Source organism: Lonchura striata, chromosome 12 (genome assembly GCF_046129695.1).
Source record: "Lonchura striata isolate bLonStr1 chromosome 12, bLonStr1.mat, whole genome shotgun sequence".
Taxonomy (NCBI): domain Eukaryota; kingdom Metazoa; phylum Chordata; class Aves; order Passeriformes; family Estrildidae; genus Lonchura; species Lonchura striata.
In genome coordinates, this window is record NC_134614.1 from 13220007 (window position 1) to 13238294 (window position 18288).

The 18288-nt window shown below is 40.3% G+C and overlaps 1 protein-coding gene across 1 annotated transcript; it reads left to right on the forward strand.

The window, feature by feature from the left end:
- The first annotated feature begins 1533 nt into the window (after nt 1–1533).
- On the forward strand, nt 1534–17972 carry RUVBL1 (RuvB like AAA ATPase 1). The gene is made up of 11 exons (XM_021532182.2): nt 1534–1747; nt 2475–2561; nt 3165–3297; nt 7156–7307; nt 8557–8646; nt 9470–9619; nt 10938–11001; nt 12102–12300; nt 13955–14057; nt 16998–17089; nt 17385–17972. The coding sequence occupies exons 1-11, from the start codon at nt 1607–1609 to the stop codon at nt 17542–17544; spliced, it is 1371 nt and encodes a 456-aa protein (XP_021387857.1). The 5' UTR covers nt 1534–1606; the 3' UTR covers nt 17545–17972.
- Nucleotides 17973–18288: the final 316 nt, after the last annotated feature.

Genomic DNA, 18288 nt, shown 5'->3' on the forward strand with positions numbered 1-18288 from the left:
AGAACAATTAACAGAAAAAAGAAAGCAACAATAAGCAAAGTCTTTTCTTTGCCAAATTACATTTATAACAAAACTAATGGAAGCTCTTGAACAAAGAGGGAATGAATAGCATGCATATGGTTCACTGGGCTTTTGCAAATTGAACCATAACACCCATCCTCCCTAAAATTGCTCTCGGAGTTTGTGCTGTTGCAGGACTGCTTTTGCAATTCCCCTGGCAGTGCACAGGAAAGCCAAGATGGCACCAGACATCAGCCCTACCTCATACCACATTAATCCACTGGCTTTAAACATGGCAGACACAGACATGGCTTTATAATCACATAAAACTCTGTATATCTATTGAAGAGTCCCCTGTCGTTTTTTGTGGGAGAAATCACAACATCTACAAACAAAGAGAACTCACTGGAACTTCAGGCTCCCAAATTCCATCTAAAATTTCACTGTGAGTGATCTCCAAATTGAGCTTTTGAACCCCTCATAGAAGGTGCAGCAGAATTGCCACCAAACCCCAGTTAGGAGCTGGAGCAGCCTGGAAGCTGCAGCATCCCAGACCTCGTGAAACACAGATGTTTCTGTGAGGCCATGAAACAACCTGCTGGGACTCTGGAGTGGTTTTACCCATTGCAATTGCTCGAAGCTCATTGGGAATACGTGCTGTGGGTGCAGCACAGCCTCAAATGCTTACAGGAAGGCCTTCAAGATGCAGAATAGAATTATTCCACAGTTTCACTGGACACTAGAAACTAATGAGCGACACCGAGCAGGTAAGAGACCATCCCCACCTTCCTTGGCAGGGGAGCTGGACTAGGTGGTCTCAAGTGGTCCCTTCCAACCTTAACGATTCTGTGAATCTTTGAAAAAGTTTTAGAGAACACCCTTGGAAAGTCTTAATTTATTTTTGTGAGCTAAAGCCAGCAGAGGTTTTGTGAAGGCTCAGGGCTCCTGGCGCACTGTCAGCGGCTGTGGGCGGGCAAGGGACAAGACAGCGAGCCAGGGACACCCAGCGCTCCCGCAGCCCCGGCAGCAGGACAAACGCTGGCTCCAGCGCCAAATCGGATTGTAGAACGAAAGAAAGAAAGAAAGAAAGAGCTGAAGTGCGGCAGGGCCAAAAAACCTGCGAGCAAGAACGAGCTGGCTCCCCCTGCGGAGAGCTCCGCTCGCCGCTCCCCAAAACCGCCCTTGTCGATGCAGAGAATCTCAGAACCACTTAGGCTGGAAGAAACGCCCAAGATCAGAATCCAGCCTATGACGGGTCACCACCTTTTAACCAGACCCTGGCAGCGAGTGCCACGTCCGGCGATTCCCTGAGCGCCTCCAGGGACAGCCACCCCGCCACCTCCCTCCTTCCCGGCCCTACTCCTCCGCAGCGCCCGCGCCCGCCCGGACCGCCGGTGCGCGCCGCACGCGGAAACGGGCGGGCGGACCCTAAAACCCCGAGCCCCGGGGCTGACGGGCAGGCTGGGCGTCCAATGAGCGGCGGGAGCGCCGCGGCGCGGGCCAATGGCGGGCCGGGGGCGGGGCGCGCCGGAGCCGCGGTGAGGCGCGGGCCGCGTGCGAGCAGCGCGGGGCGGCCGGGCCGGAGCTGCCGCTGCCCTGCCCCGCCATGAAGATCGAGGAGGTGAAGAGCACCTCCAAAACCCAGCGCATCGCCGCCCACAGCCATGTCAAGGGGCTGGGGCTGGACGAGAGCGGCGCCGCCAAGCCGGCGGGGGCCGGGCTGGTGGGGCAGGAGAATGCGCGGGAGGTGAGCGCGGGGCCGGGCCGGGCAGGGGCGGCTGACGGTGCCCGACCGCGGGTGGGAGCCGTGCCCGGGTTCTGTGCGGCTGCTGCGCTCTGAGGCGCCGGGGGGCGGCCGCGCTGTGCTGGCTCTGCTCCTGCTTCGCGTAGCGACGGGGACGGTCTCCCGGGTGCCGGCGTGCTCACTGGGGTGTTACAGGCAACGAAACCGAGCACAAGTCTGCGGGTTTGATGCACGTAGGGATTGGAGCATCCGCTCCTGTGCGGGCCGGATAAAGCCATCATAGAATCACAGATTGGTTTGGATTGGAAGGGACCGTAAAGATGATGTCTCGTTCCAGCCCCCTGCCGTGGGCAGAGACTCATCCCACCGGACCAAGTTGTTCAGAACCTCATCCAGCCTGGCCCTGAAAGAAGCTCTGTAGGGGATTTGTGGCTCAGGCAGCGAAGATTAATTTCTTGCTTTACTTTCAAACCTTTGTCTGTGCGTGGGACAGCGAGAGGGAAAAGCAGTCGGGGCTCACAGATTGAGTTTCGTTTTCTGTGGTTTTTAATGTGTGTCAGATAAAATGATTGTAGAAAGTATGTTTCCCGAACTTTCTTTTTGTGTGCATGACACTGAAATCTTTATTTTTTGTAAAACCTGTTATTTCTAAATACTTTAGGTAATGTTGGAACAGAAGATACTATAGCAATACTTGTGTTAACGGTATAAATGCCTATTTAACTTACAGGCATGTGGGGTTATAGTGGAGCTAATCAAAAGCAAAAAAATGGCTGGCAGAGCAGTGCTGTTGGCAGGACCTCCAGGAACTGGCAAGGTATTACTTTTCTGTTTTGTTACAAAATAAAGTATTTCCAAATCTGTTTTAATTTGTCAAAACCGTTTTAGGGTAGTGGTTACAAAGTGTTTTCATATGCCAGATTTTTTTTCAATCAATGTACTCATGTAGTTTTCTACTTGATATTTTTGCTTTTGTGGTATCATCGACACTGGGAGTACCCGTTGTTGTGTTCAGCATCTTTAATGTGAAACCACCTCTTGTAGGTTACTAAACACATCAGTAGCAAGAGCTCTGAAAAAGTTTTAGAAGTTACTTTTTTATTAAAAGCCAGAAAGGTTTTTGCTTGGTTTACTTTTTTTCCTCCATGCTATTTAGGCTTTTTGCATCTGTAGCAGGTGTCAAATTCAAGCAGCCAGTATGATGTCTTCAGGGTTTTTTAAAGCCTTTGGCCAAGGTCAACTGTGTTTGAGGAGGGTTTTTGTATGTGAGAAATATATGTCAGACAGAATAGCCATAAATTGGTAGGTGATATATAGAAGGTGATACAATGAGGAAAGTTAACTTTGTGCAAAAATAATAATTTCTTAATTCTCTTCAAAATTAATGTCTGGGTTTTGTATTTCTTTTTTCCTTTTAAAGACTGCTTTGGCTTTAGCTATTGCTCAGGAACTGGGAAGCAAAGTTCCTTTTTGTCCTATGGTTGGAAGTGAGGTCTATTCCACTGAGATCAAGAAAACAGAAGTTCTCATGGAAAATTTCCGACGTGCAATTGGTAAGTTTCAGGAAAAGAAGAATGAAGTGTTTGCATGATACTTTGCTTTTTCCCAGTCATCTGAAAAGGAAAAACTTTTCAATGGTCAAGCCATTTTCAGGTTTTCATATACTTACTTTTTTCAGTACTGATTCTAATTTAGTGAATCTTTCACACTTAGTGGAGTCAGGTTTTGTGTGTACAAAGTGTAATTTAATTTTTGTATTTTGGTTTATACTTCATCAAATTCTTTTATCTGTCAGATTCACCTCTCCATTTTGCCTATGACTGAATAAAGCTGAAAGAAAAAGCAATTTTTAATTTCTTACATTAGCAGAAATACTTGTAGACAGAAAAATACTCTTCCTATTTTTTGTTCTAGTGATTCCACCCTGGTAAATTAACACTTTTAATCAGGGGCTCACAAACAGCAGCATTAGCCTGACTTACTATTCCAGTGAGCACAGAGAAAGTTCCATGCCAACTGAATAAACATTGTAACTTAATGTCTTCCTCAGTTCTATGCTACATTTACAAGTTTGATGTAAATTGGTTTAATTTGCAACGCAATCTCAGTGACTATCTAAAATCTCTTTACACAGCTGCTGCTGACAGCTGACAAATGCAGAGAGAAGTAGCCCTGGTTTGTGTGAGGATTGGCTAAAGAGAACCCCGTTGATTTTAGTCCTGAATGTATTAACAGAAATTTTCCTGTTTCAGTACCATGTTTCCTATTTGGCTTCATCTGGCAGCAGCAGGGTGAAGAAGTCTCTCAGTTCTTCAGTGAAACAAAAGTATTCCATTGACTTTTATAAGGAAGCAACTTTCAGTAGTCTCTGGTCTTCTGGTTACCATGAAACTGGCAGGGCCTGGGGGAGGGAAGCCTCAGTAGTCTGCAAAATTTCCTTGATGTGATGAAGTTCCCTGTCAGAGGTTTAGAAACCTGAACCAGCAGGTGGAACTTAGGCCATCCATGTTGTCAGTGCTAGAGATAGCAGAGGTTTAACAGCCAGCTACATTGTTAGTTCTCTGCATTTCCTGAATGTCAATAGAGAGACTCTTCTAAACAAATATTAGTGTTAATGAAAGATGGAACTTCTTTTATTCCTTTCTGTTGAATTCCATGTCACATTTTCCTAACACAGCCTTTATTGAATATATTTATGGGTGTAAAAAAAATTCTCTAAATTATTTCAAAGGACTAGTAACCACCATTTCTTATAACTAAACACTTTCCAGTTGGGTTTTAATATCAGGTTTTAGCTTGTCTGCTTCGTAAAGAAATATTTTACAAGGGTGCATTAAAAAAAAAAAAATATTCTGTGCAGTGTAGTTGGGTCTGGGTGCAAGGGAAGCTTCAGCTCACACGTCTGTTAGTACTTGAAAGTATTCATTTAGGTTTTATTGAGGTTTGTTTGTATGTCTCCTTGGTAGCAGGTTCTGTGTACATCATCATTGCTCATATCATGCAGTTTGCTTTCAAGGGGTTTAGCCACCTGAATTTTTAAAAATTATCGGAAATCTTAACATCAACTTTTTTATTTAATGGTTGGGGTTTTTTTTTCTTGGAAACTACAGTCTGACTGGTTTGGATTACTTTATAAGAAAGTAGGAGTGACTCTGAGTTTACAGATTTTTTTTTTTATTGTTGAGAGTCTTTTAATAACAGACATAGTCTCATGGCCAAGTAGTGTTTAGGATGCATTAAAGAGGTTATAATATGTAAGAAACCTAAAAGGACAAAAGTGAGAAATGAGGAGATCAAATTGTTTTATGGGTTAAAAGAAATTTAACCTGGGTGAGATTGATCCAGTATAGATCTCATTAGCAGCTGGTGAGGATGATGATAGCAGCTAATATTAAGAGCTCAGCTGCAGTAAAAAATAACTGCTGCATTAGCCACTTTGATGCTGTAATTGTTCCTTGTGTTGCCAAACTGTATCTGCCAATGAGTCAAGCAAGCTTGTTTAGCTCCATGGAGTTCTGTTGAACCAAAGCATGAAACAGCCCACAACTGCTGCCTTGGATTTGTGTCTGATTCGGAAGTAGGAGATCTCTCTAAGAACTCTTCTGAGAATGAAGTTTGTAGTTGACACATACATGTTCATTTGAAATCAAAGGATAATCAACAGCAAGTTCAAAGCATCAATTACCTTTGTGCAGATCACGTTCATCTGTAAATATTTTCTACAGACATCTCTCTAAGAGCACATTAGTCTGGATTAGAGGAAGGCTTCTGAAGCAAATCCCTGGGTTTGTCCTCACTGACTTGGCTTTGACTTGTGTTGTGGAACAGAATGAGCACATGAATTGGATTCTTTCCAGGTGAAACGGAACTGGAAGATTCATTGCATGCTTCAGCAGCATACAAGTCATACCCCAGACACAAACAGGCTGCCAGATTTTCAGACCAGGGTAGAGCTTGTGCTGGAAGTTTAAAGCAAAATTTGTGGCAATAGCAGTTTCAGTGTGCAAATTCCCATATCGCTTCACACTCGTTGCTTACGAGCCCATGTGGTGCAGCCTTGTCTAGGTCAGCTTTTTAACTCAGAGGTTCAGTAATTTCTGTCTGGTGTTTTGGCATACCTGAAGAACATTTTTTAAAATTACTGAAATTAATTTTGTATATAATTTTTTATCTCATTTTAAGTAAGATAAAGCATACGTTTCTTTCCAAGAATTTGTCATGTTATTTACAGTTAGGCCGTTTCTCTCATTTCAGATCCTTGTCTGAATTGTCTTCCCAGTAGAGGGAGACAGACTCGTATTTGTCAGTTCTTTATAGCCTCCATCAGCAGCTCAAAATTACTGGTGAAGTGTCTGATCTATTTCAAAGCAAAATGAAAAGTTACGGAACAAGCAAAGGTTTATAAAGTCACAATACCCTCAGACTGGGCAGAATTACTTCCTTATATCTTATTACATACAGCCCATTCATTATTTTTGGTATGGCATGTGTGTCTCATAATATACTTCATGGAATTTCTTCAGATGTGGATTCTTTGAACTTCTGTGTAGTTAGAACATACATAATTGTAGTGGTGGTGGTGATAGTGGGTTTGCTTTGAAACAATCTGCCTATAAATGACTTCAGGTCTATATTATTTATCAATTTAAAATAATCTAGTTAATTACAGAAATTATTACTAGAACAGAAGGTATTCTGATGAGTGCTTGGCTGTCTGAAAAATAACAAAGTGAGGATGTAATTTTCAGCTATTTTGAAATAGTTTGAAATTTGTGTTGTAGCAGTTTCTGCTAGATTTATCTAGCTCACCTTTTGCTATTAACTGAAAAAATATTTGAAATATACATAAGCTCTTTAGTAATTTTATGATGTTCAAGCACAATACCTGTTTAATTGATTTATGTTGTATTTTTCACTCAGTTGCTAAAATATAGTTTTTTATTAAGTTACTTTTTTTCTTCTATATTTTTGTTAACTTTGCAGGGCTTTTTTGATGGTCCAAAAATTGTGAAAAACTCATATTAATGTCACTAATTTCAGAAGATGGTCTGTGTTTCTGGCTCTAGCATAGGGAGCAAATCAAGCAAATTTCCTCTTTGTGGGAGGGAAAAGAGACAGAGGTTCCTAATATTTGCTTCAAGAACTAATAATAAGGAATAGAAGAAGATAATTCCTAAAAGTTTAATAAACCACTTAGCAGGTCAGAACTTGGGCTGAGCTTTCATTCTGATGCACAGGATGGATATTCTCACTTAATATTGAAGAAGAGAATAATAGTTCATCTTTCTGTCTTTAAAAGTAAAACATTTCCATTAAATGTAAGGTACTCTAACAATATATTACATTTTGTTGACAATAAAGCAGCAGACTCATAAGTGTATACTGAAGCTATTTAAAGTAATTTCTTGCAGGGTTGAGGATTAAAGAGACCAAGGAAGTTTATGAAGGAGAAGTGACAGAACTAACTCCCTGTGAGACTGAGAATCCTATGGGGGGATATGGCAAAACCATCAGCCATGTAATTATAGGACTCAAAACTGCAAAGGGAACCAAACAGTTGAAGGTATGTGTGGTAGAGTCTCGGAGATTTCCTGAAGTATTTTGGGTTTGCAGCTTCTGTTTTTAACACTTCTTATTTCCATTTCAAGCTCTTGATCCACTCTTAACAAGTGGGGCTGCCAGGAGACTGCTTTCTTTGGCTAGACAACTTTATCCTAACTGTTTATCTGCTTTATGTAGAATATTTAGGTATTGGTGTTGTGTCCTACTAATTGAAATAGGAGATAAACCCATCATCACTTGGTTAGCAGATGCTATTTCTCTGTTTGTCAGCACTCACCTGTATGTCTTCAAGAAGTTAAAAGTGAATTTTAATAGGAAGAGATCCTGATGCAATTTTATAAATGACAAGTACCACAAAAAATGGGCTGAGTTGGCAATCTAAGCTTCATTCTGTCTCAGTCTGTGATACACTCTGACCCTGCCTATAAATTAATGTTCATGGTAATAAACATATGAGAAAGGCCTTGTTTGGTTTTGTTTTCATGATTGTCAGGAACCAAATGTTTAAAGATGGCTTGGGAAATATTGCCTGTTTAAATATAAATTGTTCTTTCTGTCACATCTTTTCTTTCTACATGGGGTGTCATGCTCTAGTGAATATTTGATAGAGAACTGGAAATTGAGCTGGTGTGCTGCCAGCTCAGGCCCACTTTCCTTTTGTTTTCTTGTCTCCATTCAATTTCCCTGTCAGACTTGGAGAGAACTAAAAGCTGTCTCTGTTTTTAAGTATCATCTTTCATTTGTTCACTCTGAAAACAAGGAAATGAAGAGCAAAAGTGAATAAACATGTACCAGGAGAAACAAAAGCATCTAATATATTCCACACTCACTCTCCCTCACAGAGCTCCACAGAGGATAAGGACTCAAGAAATCATTGATTCATATATTCAATGCTATAGCCAGATTTTTTTATAAAAGTTTTCCTAGAAAGCTGGAGAAACTACTGTTTCTTAGGTATAAATACATTGTCACATTACTCAGAGGTATGCTTTGTAGCTGGTACCATTATGTTTTTGGCACTGTCACTTCCTTTTGGGTAACAGATTTTTTTGTAAGACAGTAAGTTCTGTGCATCTTCCAGATTTATTTGCTATCCCTACTCCAAACATTACAGCTTTATAAAATCCTAGAGGGTGAGTTGCAGTTTAATTTCGTCTGATGGGAATGAGCTTCAAACTGAGTTTCTTTGCCTTGATTACCATAACAATATGGAGCTGCTTTGATCAACTGTGCTGTTTGCTTGTCTGCAGCTGGACCCCAGCATTTTTGAGAGCTTGCAGAAGGAGCGAGTGGAAACTGGTGACGTTATTTATATTGAAGCAAACAGCGGAGCTGTCAAGGTAAAAGAAAAATTCTGTACTTTTATGCAGGCGTATGTTTTTTGCAGACCTTTCCCTGCCTTTGTCAGAAGACTCTCTGATTTATTAACCTTAACTGGCATGATGTGGTTACATGGAAATTTTTAAAAAGAGCCCAGTGCTTTCCTTATCAGGAGAGAAAAGTCTTTTGCACCCAAAGGAGGTGGAGATCTGGCTCACAATTAAGGTCATCTGGCAAGGAAGCTATCACTGATGCTGTCTGGATGAGTTTTCTTTTCTGTAAGATCAAGGCATTTCTAAGGGAAGAGAGGAAGAACCAAACAACTTTAGTCATTTTCAGGCTGACATGTGCAGCATATTTAATCTTTCTTTTATCGCTCTGATATTTTCTCCACAAGATATATACATGTAGAAGGGAATACTGCATTAGTTAGCATTCTTTTCATATCTGATTCAGAAAGTGTATAGTGATACATGCTGTTTAATGGATGAGCATAATATTTTCTATCATAATAAATCACCCACCTACAAAGGAGGTTGTCCCAATCTCTGGATAATCTGCTGGATTTGTCCTTTAGCAAGAATTGCCTACAGTAAAAGAAGGGGAGAGAGGAGTAGAATATTGTTCCCACTGAAAATATCAGGTGTTTCTCAACAGAGTTTTTGAGCTTTGATCAGCAGATAGGGTATGCCTGTTGCTAAGCAGGGAGTGGGGTGTCTGAATTGTCAGCTGAAGCTTGTCAGAACTAGAATTGTGAGCTAACCATGTTATCAAATTCATGTCACTCAAGGTTTTGGCACTGAAATTAATTCTATACCTGGCTTTCTCTTTTTTGTTCCTCAGAGGCAAGGCAGGTGTGATATCTATGCTACAGAATTTGACCTTGAAGCTGAAGAGTATGTTCCCTTGCCAAAAGGTGATGTGCACAAGAAAAAGGAAATTATTCAGGATGTCACCCTGCATGACTTGGATGTGGCTAATGCTCGACCTCAGGTATCTGACTTCACAGATGAAGTCTTTACAGAAAAATTATTTCAGCTAGATTTGATGCTACCAGAATAACTGAAATGTAGGAAGTTGAGGTAGCTCACCCTCAAAGATTGCACTGTAGGAAAAGCAGTAGGTGTTACACCGGGAAGGCCAGTGTGGCTCTCCTCAGGGAGGCCCTGCCATGGAGGTTAAAGAAGTTAAAGCAGTTGCTTCCATAGGATTCATGCACCTGGTCATGGAATACTGGTCAGCATAACACTCCTAGCACTACAGAGGACAGACTGGGAATTGTAAAACAGCTTCCTCACAGGTATTTGGGATCCACCACCTTCACAGTTAATGCAAAATCTAGACCCTGCTCTCTTTCCCTACACTGCTGTGCCCCATCACTTGCAGAAAAAGAACATTGTGGACTCTTGCCTCTGACCAGAAAAAGAGATTATTGCTTTCTCTCTAGAAGGAAAGCTGCCTCCTAGTGTGAAGTAGCAGCAGCCAGACCTGTATAATTTCATTTAATGGAAGTTCTGAATGCATATTAATATATTCTCTGTGTTTATGGTTTTATTACCATGAAATGGAAACTGCAAGGACTGTGATAAAAGGTACCCTAAGTATTTTGATTGCTGTGGGTTCTGTTGTTATTCTTACTTATTTCAGAAATGTTTTATAGCCACCTGTTCACATTCTTTGTGAATTTCAGTAGAGCTCTGCATGTATTGCAGCAAAAAACCCCAGAAAAGAGAAGAATAACTCCTTGTCATGTCTTCACATAAATCCACTCTTGAGGCAATTCCATCTGTGTCGAAAGCAGAAGTCACTAACAAGTTTAAAGGCTGGAATACCTACAGTAAAGCAATACAACTCTTTAACTTACTCAATTTCAAAATAAAACTCTTCATTTACAAAAAAAAACGTTTATAAAAATCATGCTATTAAAAAGTTATATAAAATTTAGAATAATTCTTCCTCTGTTGACAGGCTGAACACCTACTGTGCATGCATGCAATCCAAGTCTCTGTGTTCCCCGACAATTTAATTCCTTAAGAGTTCCTCTGTGACAGTTTTTTCAAGAGAGGATAGCTCATTTTGTTTTTTTATGCTCTCCAAATGAGCAAGGATGAGGGGATAGCTAGGTGGTTATGTTTAAACTACTCCTGTGGTGAGGTGACCTAAACTTTGACAGATTATCAAAGACTGCTGCTATAAAGTATTAAGTTAACTCTAAGAAACAACTTCTTTAACCAGTCCCTGATCAATAGAATTCCCAAGGTGTGTGCATACTACATGACCTCAAAGCTGATCTGTCACTTTCTTTTCCTAGGGAGGACAAGACATCCTTTCTATGATGGGACAGTTGATGAAACCTAAGAAAACTGAAATTACTGGTACGAAACCTGTATGGCATTTTGAGATTATATAACCTACGTGTTTTCCAGTTAGAAAAGGATTAAAAATAGAGTTACTATATTTAAATTAATGCCTACATAATACATATTCATAAATACTCAGTGTTCCAGAAGCAGTGATACAGTTGCTAGAATTGCAATGGCGGGAGACAGTACAAGTTACTGATTCATGCATGTAGTGGTAAAATGTGTCCAGAGCTCTGTGCCCATCTTCCTGGGGAGAGGTCAGAATGGCTGTGCCTATCTTACTACATTCCTGCCACAGTGTGAGGTTCAGGCTTTCAAAGAGCCAAACTGAATACAGCAGTAATAAAGAAATTCTATAAAGTGATGTAGCAATCATACTGAATTTTGGTGGAGAAGAAGAATGGCACCTCTCTAGCAACTGTCTAAGGACATGATACTCCACATACACTGCTGCTCTTCCCACCTGCAGGTCTTTGGAGAAAACAGTATCTACAGACAGATCTGCTCTCCTTTTTGCTGTGAAAGAAATTATGTTTCACTAAGTTACTATCTAAATTTAAATCAAAAGCTGTTTGAATACCTAACTGAATGGTCATTTTTTGAAGTATTTTTTTCTGTTCCAGAGGTTGCTTTGCTTATTCTAATACCAATATATTGATGTAACATCTGGCATAGCTTTGAGAGCAATAGGTTCACAGAAACTTATATAGCCTTTTTTTTTTTTTTTTTGTTAAATACAACTTCTTTGCTGAAATAGAGTAGCAAGATTTCATTCTTTCAGTGATGTTCTTTTCACCCATGCTTGGAAACTTCAGTAAGTTTTGTGTTTAAAATGAGGTTTGATTTGACTTCTCCACCCCTACCAAACTCCACAAACCTACAACAATCAATTGTTCACGTGTGAGTATTTCAGTTAGAAATACTTGGTTGCACAGATATCTCTCCAACACAGTTTGCAAATGTCACAAAACTTTAGAGTCACAGGTATTTTCCTTGTGGCAGTAAGATACCAAACCATGGAAAAATTCAAGAAGAATATTCCTTGCTTCAATACTTACTCTCTGACCTATAGTTGACTAGCAGAATAACCAACAGTTTCTTTTTGTTCTCAGATAAACTTCGAGGAGAGATAAATAAGGTGGTGAACAAATACATTGATCAAGGCATTGCAGAGCTGGTGCCAGGTGTGCTCTTTGTGGATGAGGTTCACATGCTGGATATTGAGTGTTTCACATACCTGCACCGAGCACTGGAATCTTCTATTTCCCCCATTGTCATCTTTGCTTCCAACCGAGGAAACTGCATTATCAGGTATGATGTCTAAGCTTGAATTTGCCAGTTTGTATTGTTCCAAAAACCTTGGAATTACTTGCATCAGTAGAGTTACAATCTTTGAAGTCTTTTGTCTCTGACACATGTGATAATCCTCTGCATGAGTTGCAAGCTGCACTGGTGCTGGAGAACTGCTTAAGAGCTTCATGATGGGACAAGCACTTAACACCAGGCTGACTGGAATTCCTCCTTTCCTCCAGCACATCTCTCCTCTATCAGTCTCTGAATTGTTTCACTCCTGGGTGATCTGTGACAGTTACCATTCTCATTGTATACGTCAATACATCTATTACCTGCACATTAGGGACATCAAAAGCACCTGAGCTACTAACCTCTAATACCATTGTTTCTTGCTTCTGGATTATTTTGCTGCTTGCTATCCCAATTTCATCAGACTTCAGCTTCTTGTTCATACTGGTAAAGTGTGTCACAGTTCAGCCTCTCCCTTTCCCTGTTATGTTGGTCTGGCGTTCTGTGATTCTTCAATCTTTTCAACCAACTTGTTTCTCATTTCCACCTCACTTTGATATTTTGCACCCACAAAATGCATTCTTTGCATGTTCAGTAAAAGTTCTGTCCTCTTTCAGAGTCTTCTGTAAGTTCTACTAGTTTGTGGTCTAGGTCTAATTATGTCTAAACAAGCTGTCATTAACAATGATTGCTGCTCTTTGAATTGATTTAATTCAGCTGTATAACCAGCTTTTCCTTTCCCTCACAGTGGCTCATCTGGTATTAATCTTTCTCTATTTGCATTGCTTAGAAGTGAGAATGATAAGCCCTCCAAAAATGTTTAAGATGGACATTACTGCACTCTCTTTGCAAAGATATAAAAAAGCTGTCTTGTAAAAGTAAAGGAAGTAGACCTCTGTCAGCATGGATTCACTGAAAAAAAAAAGCTGTGATTTTAGAAAGTAGATTTTCCATACAGTAGTGACATCTCATACTGGAGATCCACGGCCAGAGCTGCAGCTACCTAAATACCAGCACTTCACTGGTTTTACTACCATCTGTGTAATTTTCATAAATTAAATCTGGGTATCTTTTCACAGTAAATTACAGAGGTCTTGGGAAGCCAAGAGTGCATGTGTCTGCAGGCTTTGCTGTTGTGTGTTGTATGTCAAACAAATAAAATGCTTGGGGATCTAGATCCTGCCTCTACCCTTCATAGAGAGACCTAAACCTCTCAGTTTGCTGGATTACAGGCAGGGAATGTAAACCACTGAAGGGACTGGGGAATGAATGGCTTGCTCAGCAACAGGGGATATTCTCCAAATGGATAACAGTATATATAATTTCTGCTGATACTGCTAAACAACTTAGTAAGAATGATTTGTTCCTTGCTGGAGGATACCTTAGAACATTAGATAAGGCTGTATTGTGAGATACAATACAAGAAAGCACCTCTCACTATATTTGAGAGGCATGTTTAAGAGCTCCAGCAATAGTGTTTGTTTCCCTGGGGCTGTCTGGAATGAACCTTAGACCAGAATGTTACTTCTCTGACCCAGGGGGTGTGTGTCTCTGTGGACACACATTTGTAAACTAGTCTAGTCACTCTTTACTGATGTTACCCAAATCAATGTACTGAGCTCACAGGAGTGTCTGTTTTCTTTCTGTTTGGTTTCTCTTCTAGAGGCACAGAGGATATTGTGTCTCCTCATGGAATACCACTGGACCTGCTGGATCGAGTCATGATTATCCGAACCATGCTCTATACTCCCCAAGAAATGAAGCAGGTACACACAGGATTTTAAAGAGCTTGTTACAAGTCGCCAAAGTTGTGCACAGCTTCTGCCTAGTCTGTTACTGTAGAGATCTTTGACTCTGTGGTCACCAGGGCTTGTGCCAGAAAACTTCCTGCTTGTTAAAAGCCTGCTTCTCTAGGAGTTAATACAGTGAGCTGGTTAAAACTGTGCACACAACTTCTCTGACTCCCAGCCACTGAGAATTTGCTAGGCACAGGTGGAGCTGAAAGTGGCACCTCGCTTGCAGGAAGGGATGAATTATTAGCTGAAGCAATCTCTTGCACAGATGTGCTTTCCAGCAGGTAGTGCTTTTTCAGTTGATATAAGATGAAGTGTCACATGATGGGATTTTCTGTCCCAGACCTCAGGCTTTTCCCTGACATGAGAGGAATAGAGGAATACAACCTTATGTGCTGCATTTTTGCCTTTGTGTCCTGTATTTTAGCTTTAACCTACTGGGGCTGTCTCCTGAAATGGGGAGAATTTTTATGCTCCTAGTTAAGTTTGGAAATGTAAGCAGAGAAAGCATTGCAGAGATATCCTTCCAAATGCCTGGAAGTTTTCCTGTGGGGCAATCACAGTGTATTGTATATTGATTATAATGTTTGATGCCATTATGATGCATTGTGTCAAAGATCCCTCCTCATTAGCCTCTCAGTGCTGGGAAGTGACACAATGCAGAAGACATTAGGGTTTGCCATGTCAATTCTTTGTATTTAAGAGATAGTGTCAGTGGAGGAGAGTGTTATGCCAGATAATGGTCTCCTGCTGCTGGAAAAGTGCCAAGGTGACATGGATGCATTTATGGAACAGAGGCAAAGCTTCATTTCACTTGGTTTGAGGAGCTTTTCATGGATGATGTCCTGAGCTGTTCTCAGGATGATTTTTTTGGTACCTAAAGGATACCTTGAAGCATTAGTGGTGTACATTGCAGTAGAAGCAGCCCAGTGATTTAACACTACACTTAGGTTTAGTCTGCAAAACAAATATTAATGTGTGACTTTTACTCAACCTGGGGGTATTAAAGACTATTGGATTTCCCTGTAGTGTAAGTGAATTCTGTGTAGTTAGTGCTGTATTACCATGAAGGTAAGAAATTTTCTCAGTGCTGATGTTCAGAAGAGCTGGATAAGTGCTGGGATTTCCACCCTCCCCAGGGCTGAAGGAAAGGAAGTGTTCACAGTAGCATTGAGTTCAGACATTTGGAATCATGTTCCCACAGTCAGATAATCTCATCCTCCCTTAAATTAAGGCTTTGGAATGGCAGCTTCTCATGGGAGAAGAGGAGGAGCTATTACACTTAACTTCAGCTTCTAACTAAATATGGTTGGGGTGGGGGTAAAAACAAGGCATAAGTATAATCTCAATTCTTGCTCTCATTTGTCTTTTGTAAGAAGTTTCTGCTGCTGAGTCTGTGTGATAGTCTTTGCCTTCACAATTGACTCTTTTATCAGCGCAGAATCTGGTCATATTGTACTGGAAGTCTGTTCATAGCCAGTTCCAAATATTTTTTTTTGTGCGTGTTGATAAAGTAGAAATCCATTGTGAAGTGCTGCTCTGAGACAAGGCACAGTAACCTTAGTGCAACCAGAATAGGTAAAAAATTCACTTTTATGCTTATTCTAGTCAGGTGGTGTTGTAATCAAACTTTTTTGCATATGTGTCTCCTGTTGGATATTAAAGGTTATAACTGAGATGTTTTAATGTTCCTAGTGTATTTCACCTGATAAACACTTGTTTTCCTATTCCATAGTAAATGCATATGTGGTAGATTAATGGCTTGGGCTCTAGTCCTTGGGTAATGTTCCACCAGGTTACTAGATAAGAAGTTATTCTAAAAAACATTGTTAAAGATGTGGTATTCAAAACCTTGTTTTTAGCAGAGGAAGAACAAAGTAGCAGTGTTTGAATGAAGGGAAGGGGATGTCTAGGTGATCTACAGGTAAAAAAGTCTTCAACCTGAAACTGCAATTGGCAGCAGCATTGCCAATATTCAGTGCACATATCTTAGCACCAACTTTCTGCCATTTCAAGCCCTTCTCTTACTCTGCTCCCTGAACGCATTTTTATAGCTTTAATTTAAACGAGTGCTGCTTGATATCTTGTTTACAAAGCTGCCAAAGTGAAAAATACCTGTATTATATGAGGCTTGCAGTTCCAGAGTTATCTCTGCACTACAACACAACATCATTATCCAGTCTGCCCCTTATCACTCAGCTGGTAATACAGACTACCGAGAGACTTGTGCCACTTTTGTTACAGCTTTATATGCTCAGGCTTATTGGTGATATCTTCCTCTCCAACTTTGTAAAGATCTTCAAACTGGTACAAGCCTGAGACTGTTACTGAAAGATTAGATTCTTCTTAGTGATTTTTTTTTTCTTCTTGAAGGAATAGGTGAATCATAGAAAGTAACTTTTTGATTTATTTTACTATCTTCTTGTCAATTGAATAAAAAGTGTGTTGAGAGCTGCTAAGGAAAGGGTGTAGCTTTCTGTAGGGCTTTTTGGAGGGCTCTGCTGTATCTGCAGTGATACACTGCAGAATTCAGTAACTGGTGTAGCTATCCAGAAACCTCCAGCTGCCACTAACTTCTAACATACATTTTCCATTTTCTTATATAAGTTTTCACATTCTGCTTCTTATTAGTAGATAGGCTTTGCTAAGTGTGCAGAGTTACCATGAAGGGTTAGCAGTCCAGATGTGTTACTTTACCTTCCTTGTGTGATAACAGTTTTTTAACAATATATTTGCCTGTTCAAAGACTTAGAATTCTACAAATTCTGGTTTAGTGATAAGTTACATAAGGGTAACTCTCCACACCATCTTGTCTTGTAGCATGTCTCATCTCTAAGCTGATAGTTTACAGATACCAAGTTAAGTAATTTAGCATGTTAATTGTTTGGGCACATACCTCACTCTTCCCAACAGATCACAAAACTTCGTGCTCAGACAGAAGGGATTAATATCAGTGAAGAAGCTCTAAACCACTTAGGGGAAATTGGTACCAAGACAACCCTGAGGTAAGTTGGGCAGTTTTCTATTCAGCATGACTGGGTCTAAAGCCACTGTAGGATAACTCACTGTGGGAAGCAGACAAAGCTCTCCTTTACAATGTCATGGTCTGTTAACAATTGTTAAAAAGAGTGGTAATGCTTCTCTTTTCTTCTTTAAAGAATGAATGTGCTGGAGTGCTTGCTGACTTTCTCATACTGCTGGTAGAGCTGTGTTTCCTAGCAAATGTCCCACCTCTCTGTATCATCAGTTCCCTGGGATGTGCTGAATTGTAATTACTCGTCTGCCTCTGTTTGATCACAGGTATGCTGTGCAGTTGCTGACCCCAGCTAACCTGCTTGCCAAGATTAATGGGAAAGACAGCATTGAGAAAGAGCATATTGAAGAAATAAATGAACTTTTCTATGATGCTAAATCCTCAGCAAAAATCTTGGCTGATCAACAGGAGAAGTACATGAAATGAGAAGCTTATCATGTTCCATGCTTTGAAGTAGCTTTAACCCTTAGCCAGGGCTGGCTTAGTTATTGAATGAGAAATGTTAATGGTTTGTCTCTTTTGGGACTGAAGAATATTTAAATGTTGGACTGCTTTGTCAGGCCAGAATTAACTGTCGACTGTTCCTGTTTATTATCAACAATAAGATGCTCCATGGTTTGTGTGTAACATCTTAGTCTCCCTTTTATCAATATATGTGACATAAGTAGCTCTTGGCCCATCAGTTTTGTTTTTAGATTTCATTATAGAAGAGCTCCAACTGAAGCTGATGCTTAAGAACAGTCTATTTTCTTTATGAATCCTGTTTTAAAATAGTTTCCTTTTACAGATGATAATGTTTTGGTTTTGAATCAAAGTTTGTCTGAAGTGCTTTATAATAAAACATGTCAAGAATATTAGAAGTGCATGTGTGTTCACTATGGGTGTTGACCTAAGAAACGGTCAAAATAAATTGGAATTAAAGCCAAATACGAGTGAAATGGATCTGCAACATTAAAATAGATTGCAGCAAAGATAGAGTGATTGGGACCTTTTGGAAATGTTTACTTCTTTGTAGGCTTTGGGTTTCATTTTCTGAAGACTTCCTTAGAGAGTGCAGAAATGCATAGTGATTGTCTTAGCTCTATTTAAAGCCTTTCCCACAGAGAAACTATTTTTTCTTGGGTTTTCCTAAAGCAGATAGAAAAAAAAAAAATCCATCATGATTAGCTA